At 50.5% G+C, this 8,872-nt stretch overlaps 1 protein-coding gene across 1 annotated transcript; it reads left to right on the plus strand.

Annotated features, from left to right (window-relative positions):
* Positions 1-3,831: 3,831 nt before the first annotated feature.
* On the plus strand, positions 3,832-4,939 carry LOC136473737 (brassinosteroid-responsive RING protein 1-like). The gene has a single exon (XM_066471381.1). The coding sequence runs from the start codon at positions 3,954-3,956 to the stop codon at positions 4,587-4,589; it is 636 nt and encodes a 211-aa protein (XP_066327478.1). The 5' UTR covers positions 3,832-3,953; the 3' UTR covers positions 4,590-4,939.
* The last annotated feature ends 3,933 nt before the right edge of the window (positions 4,940-8,872 follow it).

The following is an 8,872-nucleotide window of genomic DNA, read 5'->3' on the forward strand; positions in this document are numbered from 1 at the left end:
ATAATTGAGTACTCAGAGTTTTATTCCCCCTGTTGCAGGTGACAGGTGGATGCTAGAGCTGACCTTTGTGTGTGGATTCCTTCTGGTGGGCTCAGAGAAGATTTTTCCTTTACGCTGTGATCGTAGTTTTATTTATAACTCTTACTAAATGTTTTTATAAATGAAAGTTTTATAATCGGTTGTCCTTGTTCACATATCAATGCTTCATCATACCATGAATAGATAACTATTTCCGCTGTAATTCTGATCACATGTTTATATTCTGCTGTTACATTAAATTGTTCATAACTCTGATAATATGATTACATTCTGCTGTTATAATAATAAATATTATACTCTGATGTTGTATCAAAAGTGATGTAAGAAATGGTTAAGAATGTTGTAAGCTTTATTCTCTCATTTATGATCCTGATGGAAAAATATGGATTTTCGGGTTCTCCCCTAGGGTGTGCCCGATGGAACCGAAAAATTTAGTGTTCTCCTTTGAGTGCTTAGTGTCTTATGGAAGACAAGCACTTCTGGGAGGCATTAGATTAGGCGGTTCTGCCACACTTACATGCAACTTTAGGGAGTCATTTCAAATTATATTTTATAATGGGAGAAGGTGAGTAATTTAGATACAAAACTAGGGATGACTTTATGTATTTTTCATAATGGCACATGTGGGTAAAATTCCATGAAATAAAATAAATAAAATTGAAAGGGGACCGTGACGCCTAAGATGGGGGTGAATTTGGCAACTTAAAAATTTAACTCTAAACTATGACCTCTTTTTCTAACCTTAGTAAAACCTATGTAAAAGATAAACTATCTAAATGTACAACTATGGTTTTTGCTAGTGTGTTGCTATCTCTACCGTAAAAGGAGTTGTTCAAACAATGTAAATTACGGATGCTAAAGAGTAAGATAGAGATTTGCAAACTCCCATCGACGACTCCGGTATTTTTACCGAGGTATCGAGAGGCATGCAAGCTTCCTCCTAGTTCTCGTTGGAGCCCCTTGCAAGGAATCCCTCGCAAGGGCCAAGCTCCCGGTCGGATAACTCCGTGGATAGCCCTGGGCCTTCCCCACGCGCAAGTGGGTTTTTGGTGTGCCTTTCGGCAAGCCTCTCCTGGACTGCTCCTCGCCATCTTCACTATCAAGCTTCCGGTCAAAACGCCGCGGGCCTTGTTCCCTCCAGTACACGGTGGCGGCCACACCAAAAACGCGGTTGGTGTGATCTCACAAGACTACAAGCCCATTCGATGTACAACAATGGTGCGCGCAAGTACCGAGTAGTAAGAGGTATGCAAACCTCACTAAACACTAGGCCTAAATCTAGAGCAAGCGCATAAACGGTGGTCTAATCAACCTAAGCACTTCGCAAAGCACCTACGCTAATCACCTTATGAATCACTAAGCACTATGCAAGTGGAGATCACTAAAATAGTGTATCAACATCCTTGGTATGTTTTCTCAGCTCCACTATACTCAAATGGTCGGTTGGGGGGTCTATTTATAAGCCCGACTGAGAAAGTAGCCGTTGGGGACGAAACCCAGCTTTCTGCTACTAACCGAACGCTGATCACATCCTGACCGGACGCGTCCGGTCGTCCCGACCGTTGGAGCGCGTGCGTTGATCGGACTCGGCTCAGAGTCCGGCCATCATCGACCAGATGTGTCTGGTCGCGCTGGCGCCGCTCTGGACTTGATCGGACGCTGCACTTCGTGCATCCTGTCGTCCAGTCTGCTGCGTCCGGTCACACTGAAAACACTGCCATGACGATGAACAGTGTTACCGGTGCATCCGGTCACTGCTTCGCTCAGCGTCCGGTAACAGCTGTCGACGTCTTGTATTGCCAAGCAACTGATCAGACGCGTCTGGTCACTCATAGGGCCGCGACCAGTCACATTTGCTGGGCTCGTTTCTTCGCGATCTTGCGTCCGGCTTGGTTCCCATATTCGTACTTGGACTTTGCTTGATATCTTGGATCTTCTCTTGTGCTTCTAGGGTCTTGCTTATGGTGTTGATCGTGGGATCATCATGTCGCCTTCGTCCAAGTCACGTATTATACCATATTGAACTACAAAATAATTACTTGTAAATTTATTAGTCCAATTTGATTGTGTTGGTCATCAAACACCAAAATCCAAAGCAAATGGGCCTAGGGTCCATTTTTCTTAAAAAAATGACTATTATTGCTCATGATGAATAGAGTCTACCGAAGTGAAGGTTAGGTGTTTCTGATTATTGTGATGTTTTCTAGATTTTTTTTCTCTCTAGCATGTCGATCGTCTTATGAGAATTATCACGAAGACTCTTTTAGTCTCTAACCAGTAATAGTACCATGACGTGAAAGGAGAGCTTCCTAGTATGGAACAAGTCAAGAAAATGTACCGCATCTCTCGATCTATACGAAAGGAGTTAGGTTTTTTTTGTGATGAAATTTGAACAATAATCACTATCGTTTTCGTTATGCATATCAAACAAGATGGTCCAATTTGTTGAGTGCAAGAAGCTATATATATTACTCGTACTTACCGAACGGAGCTTGTTTAGCTTTCTGGATGAAGCGATGCATTTTTTGTATATTGATATTTATAAATTCTCATGAACCGTGCTATGAGGATAAAGACTTTTCTCCAAAAATTACCAGCCGTGTAATAGTATGGATCGAAGGAGTAGTAGTTTATTTAAGTTGGGACAGCAAGCCGATCAGACGATTGGTTAGCCGGTCCAAGCGCTGGGCTGCAAGCAGATCTCCGAGAGATGCCATCTCTGTCTCCTGCCGGCACCTTAACGTACGTCTCCAGACTCTCGCCAACCTCTAAGAAAGTGGTTTAATTGGTGCTAATTAGGGGCCTAGTGCTAATCAACGTATCGCTGTTTTGTCGAAGGACCTCATGCATGGTTATAATCGCTTTGGTGGTTAGCGTGCCGCTAACGTATAGGAAACTCGTCGTTTGTGTCCTCAACTAGCTAGTCCAAGAAATTAGATGCCGCCTATGACCATTACATGTTTACATCTACTGTGGTGTGCATGAACGAGAAGAACTCGAGTCAAAACCACATACTTTTTTTCCTCGTTGAACAGTCGTACGTGGAATTGTAGAGCCAGAGTTTGCCTCTTGGTCAAATAATTGAAAGACGGCATCTCTCCTTGTACAATTGGCGGCAATCGGCAAGTAGTAGCTAGCCGGCCCAATGCAAGTTGTAGCAGACGAGGCTTGGCCGCTTGGGAAGCACCAGCTGCGAGCGGAGAGGTGACAAAACGGGACCAACCTCCCCGCTCGAGTCTCGACCTCTGTTCCCGCTCTAACAAAGCGCGACAAAGAATACAGAGAACCTTCCTGCAAGCATCCGTCCAACCCTTTTAATTCCCGACCGGACAGCCCACAGCTCACAACCTTGAGCTCACCCGATTTGGAGAAAAGAATAGGCTCTACACACGCGGCTACACTGCATTGCCCAATGTGAATTACGGTACAGGAATGTAAAAACTTTGATGAGTTTGCCTGGTAAGTACTCCGTACTACTACAGCTATATGCTCACTGTGTTTTTTTTCCTAGACAGAGGAGAGTAGAGGCAAACGCAATTACGCAAGCACGCCGAGGCGGGTGGGCCTACGAAAATTCCTCCGAAACAGTGTGGGTGGGTCGCCGAGGTCCAACACGAGTCCGAGTCCACCAGACCACCGCTGGTCCAATCCCAGGAAAGAGGCCGAGACCAAACGACGCGCCGGCACACGGAAACCAACAACTTGCCGCGGCCGTCGCCCGTCGCCGATGTTTCCGCGTTACTCCCGCACTCCTGCTCCGCTCGCCGCTGCCGTTTATATATGCGACCTGCTGCCGGTTCAGTCGGTCAGTCCTCCCTCTGGCCTCTTCCACGCACGCACGAGCGCGCGCTTTGCTCGGCAGACCACCACGCCCGCCCGCCACTGAGCTCCGCCGCTCCAAGATTGACGCCACGATGGGCTTCCCCGTGGGGTACTCGGAGATGCTGCTCCCGCGCGTGCTGCTGCAGGTGCTCCTCCTCCTCGGCCACCTCCACCGCTTCCTCCTCTGGGCCTTCTACGCCGTGGGGCTCGGCGACCTGATCGACCTCGGCTGCAACTTCAACTACCCCCCGCCGCCCTCCGCCTCCACAACGGCGGCGCAGGAGCACCAGCACCAGGGGCGCGACGACGCGGCCGCGCCGCTGCAGCACCGGCGGCCGGAGTTCAGGCCCGTCCCGGCGTTGCTCATCGACGAGGCGCTCCCCGTGGTGCGGTTCGACGAGCTGGGCGGGACCGCGTGCGGGGACGGCGACTGCGCGGTGTGCCTCAGCGGCATCGGCGGCGCCGACGAGGTGCGGCGGCTCAGCAACTGCCGCCACGCCTTCCACCGCGCTTGCCTCGACCGCTGGATGGCGCACGACCAGCGCACCTGCCCGCTCTGCCGCGCGCCGCTCATCCCCGGCGCCGCCGCGGATCCCTGGGCCGCCGCGGGCGACTACGACATGTCCTACCCGTCTTCCCTGCCGTCCACGCCGCTGCTGGCGTTGCCCACCCCGACGCTGCTGCGGCCTCACGAGCTGCTGCTCACCGGCCTGGGCGGCTTCCAGTGAGCTGCTGCGTGCCTGCGTGTGCGTGGCTGGCAGTTGGGCAGGCCACGCGAATCCGATCCGTGGCAAGGCAAACCGCGTCCTGTCCTCATGTGCGGCCCACCCCGCCCGGTGCCGCCACACCTGCTCGACCGTCACTGCAGTTGCCTCGTCTTCGGTCGTGTCTCCGTTGGTGAAAGGCGAAACCAACGGCAGAGGAGAGCGCCCCGGTTTTTACAGCGGCTCCCAACAGATAGGCACTAGGAAACTAGCCAGTTTGGTTGATGTGTAGGCCGATTCCGTCTTCCAAACCTGTGGAGTTGTGAATCCTCCTTTTGCAGATTATTATTATAAACTAAAATCTGTTAACAAGAGCTCTAGATCCCGTGCAGTCTGGCTCCTTCCCATCTGTGTTGCGCCATTCCGCATCGATGGATCACTCGACCCTGTCCAGCTAAGACAAATCTAACTCGATATCTATGGTTTCCACCTGCTTTAACAATTACTAACAGTTTATATAAGCGAACAAGATTAACCGGTGATCTGCTCTCACTGTCTCACATCTGATCCACTTGGCCACTTGGCCTGGCGTGACGTCGTGACCTGCCTGAGAGGAGAGGCAAGGCGCACCCGTAAAATACGCGGACGAATCGGGTCAATGCGTAGCGTAGCGGTCGACAGACTGGCACATGGCAGGCGTCAGCCGCGGGCGGGCACTATTCTAAAATTTCCGTGCATTAATCCCTGTTCCCAAGTAGCTGCGGCGAACATTCGTTTGGCGTTTGGAGAAGATGCATGGGCGATACGATTCACCTGGCCTGTTGCCAATTGCCATGTAGGACGACGATAAAGATAAACAAAGCGAGAGGCTAGTAAGCTCTAGCAGTAGAAGCTACCTCCATCCTTCCTGCTGGCTGCTGCTCACTCGGCTCAGCTCGTTGTAATAACGCAGAAACTTCTAGTCCTCCGGTTTCTAGATCTCAGGTCTCAGAGCAGGTTCCGAGCACAGGCCGATAGTGGTTTGGTTTGGTAAAGATAGTTCTTTGGTGAGCAGTAAACGGATATGAAAAGAGTGAACTGATCATTGTTGGCATTCATTCTTAGACGAGTGACCTCTTTCGTCTCATCGTCCGAGGGAGACGAAACTGGACGGATTCGCAAGGCATAATTGGTGATGGGCATAGGAGGACGACGGTGAGCATAGGTCCCAGTCCCAGATGGCCAGATCCCACGGGGCTTTCAACATCGTGCATGGGACGACGGGCTTTTTGGGTGCCCAGCAGGCCACCACGCTTTCGACGTGCCGGAAAACGGGTGGCCTACCGAGTTTTGGAATTCCTCTCGTGGTCGTGGTGCCTCACTCACTCAGCATGGAAATGGACGAATATCCTCTCGGCTTTGTTTCGAGGACAGACGAACGTACTCTTCCTATCATCACACCAGTTTAGCACAGTACGTCCACTGCACCTGCACTTGTGATTGGTTTTGCTGCTGCTTGGCTGGGTCGTTCCAGCTGCGAAAGAGAAATATCTGCCTGATGACTGATGATGATGAGCCGCCCTTTGACGACGGACTTATGTTGAACAGCAGCATGGTAACAGTAACTTCACTCTTCCTCCTGACTCGTGAGTTCTCCCTCGTATAGCACCCCAACACTTGTCACTTCGTGAGTTCTCCCTCGTTATGCAGAACACGAAGACGATCTCAGCGAGAGTCCCGCACCCTCACGGCAAGGAGAAAAGGAGAGATTTGCCTACCTGAAACGACAACATACCCACCCAAAGCACTCTGCGCCTGTCAACATCGCGGTCTATTTCACGGTTGGATTTCTCAGTTTGCAACAAGACAGACAACAGAATCCGAAGGGACGAGTACGCTTCTCAGGCTCTCAGCAGCGTGGAACGTGTGGAACACCGAACATTACCTCGTTTCTGGAACGAACGAGGACGTTCCTAAACAAACTACCTTGAGTTATTTCAAAAAAAAAAAAAAAACTGCTGTTCTACTCTCAAGTGACCATGTACCGTTGATCTAGACACTTTTTTACAATGGCCCCGTTCGCTTAGAGGAATTTAGAAGGAATCTGAAAGAATTTATGAGAGGAACCATTCATGAACAGTAAAATTCAGCCAGGAACAGTACTTAATAATTAGGTAGATTGCTTTGAAATTTGTGCAATTTTGAAAAAATAAGTATTGGAGCAAACCCTTATTTTTTTCTTTTGGAAAGTAGTCAAAATATCTCATGATTAGATTTAGGAAGGCATTGGCGCCTAGACGTCTAGCCCCAGCAGCGCGTCCGGACATAGCTCCCACACCCGCGCCCGATGCACGCAACTCCCTTCGCCCCCGCGCCAAATCTCGCTCCGAAAGTAGCGTCCGTCCAGATGGAGCTCAGCTCCTGCACCCGACGCCCGCCCGCATCGAGTGCCAGAATCTGGAACCGCGCCCCACGCTCGCACGTGAACCACGGTGGCGCCCCAGCAGCAGCACCAGGCATGCCACGCACATCCCGCACCCGCACGTGAACCACGACGGCGCCAAGGCAGCAGCACCAGGCGGCTGCTGCAGGCCACTGTCTGCCGGCCACCAGCGCGCATTGCAACATGTGCAACGCCCGATCTACTTTTGAAACATAAAGATGGAATATTTGCAACATACAGCTAAAACAGATGATACATTTGAAACATGCTATTGAAACATCGTATATAGCCATAGCAACATATGCAACATCCAGATCCACTTTTACAACACAAGTTTGAAAAACATGAAAGCAAACACTTGAAACATGCGTGTGCAGCCATAGCAACATATGCAACATCCAGATGAAAACACTTGAAACATACGTCTAAAACAACTGAAACACTCTGAACATAGGCTTGAAACATGTGCATATTGTCATTGCAACATATGAAACATCCTAGATCTATTTTTGCAACATCCAGATGAAACACTTGAAATATAAGTCTGAAACGCCTAAAATACTTGAAACATGACATCGCCGGCGGCCATGGCCTACCTATGGGGGACTACCGTAGCCAGCAAACTCGAGTTTAAGAGGACATTGAGAGCAACGGTCGATGACCTCCTCCTGCTGGCGCCAAGGTGGTGGCGTGGCTTTTTGGATGCCATGGCAGCGACGAGCGAGGTGGATGGGTCACGGCGGTGGACGCCCTGTGAGGCGTAGGATGGGGTACGACACGACGCGAGATTAGAGCGGGCATGGCACGGGATGGGGCCCGGCGGAGAGGCAAAGTAGGCCAACGGACGGCGCATCACACTGCTGCAGGCGGATGGTGCAGTGGTCGTGGCCGCTATAGGCGGACGACGCGATGAAAGCGGTAGCAGTCGCGAGTGGGGAAAATGTTTAGGAGTGGAAGAACGGTGTGTTGTTTGTCGGGCCCAATGATGCACAAGCCCAGGAATGGGAGCGTCCGGATGGACAAGCCTAGACGGATGTCCTCATCAAAGCATTATCGTTAGATTTATTATCTCTAATGTGATGGAACCTGATTACTAGATTGTCTATACTAGCATGGAACAACATGCACTACTACATAAAATCTTTTGCGCGGTGTTTCTAAAATGGCCTCGGAGGCGGGCGGCCCGGTTGCCTGCCTCGGTTATTCGAGGCATGGTAGCTGGGCCAGCAATCGCCTCGGTTAATACATTAACCGAGGTGGGCATTGTAAAATAACCGCCTAGGTTAATAAGTATTAACCAGGCGGGCATTGTAACATAACCACCTCGATAAATCATTATCCGAGGCGGGCATTGTAACATAACCGCCTCGGTAAATCATTAACCGAGGCGGTCACTGTAATGCATCTGCCTCGGTAAATCAAGCCCAGCTTAGGCCCAAACAAAATCCATTATACCGGGCTCATATATAATCAAGGACTTAGGGTTTCTTCTCAGTCATTCCTCTCCACATAGCCGACTCCACACAGCTTCCCCTTCCTCACATTCTCCCTCCCTCCAACCCTCCCAACGTCCTCTCCCTTCGACTGAGCGAGCGGCATAGGCAACGAGGGCCACGCCTCCCTCCCTCCCTCCCTCCCAAGCTACATAGCCTCCTCCTCCTCCGACATGGATGCATTGCCCCTCCTCCTCCAACAGTGGCCTCCTCCCCCGATGGCCTCGAAGGCACGTGGCCTCCTTCTCTGATGGATCTAGGGGCAGGGCGTGCAGATCAAGCGAGGAGAGCAAGCTCATAAACTTGTATGTTGCATTTGTATGTGCATTACATAGGTTTGCTTCCATGGCACAAGTTTTTTTTAAAATTCCATATCCATGCTTGTGTGGTGT

This window comes from Miscanthus floridulus, chromosome 8 (genome assembly GCF_019320115.1).
Source record: "Miscanthus floridulus cultivar M001 chromosome 8, ASM1932011v1, whole genome shotgun sequence".
NCBI lineage: Eukaryota > Viridiplantae > Streptophyta > Magnoliopsida > Poales > Poaceae > Miscanthus > Miscanthus floridulus.

Bases quoted from the DNA above. Each gene is read 5' to 3' on its own strand.
- LOC136473737 (XM_066471381.1), top strand. From the start codon at position 3,954: ATGGGCTTCCCCGTGGGGTACTCGGAGATGCTGCTCCCGCGCGTGCTG.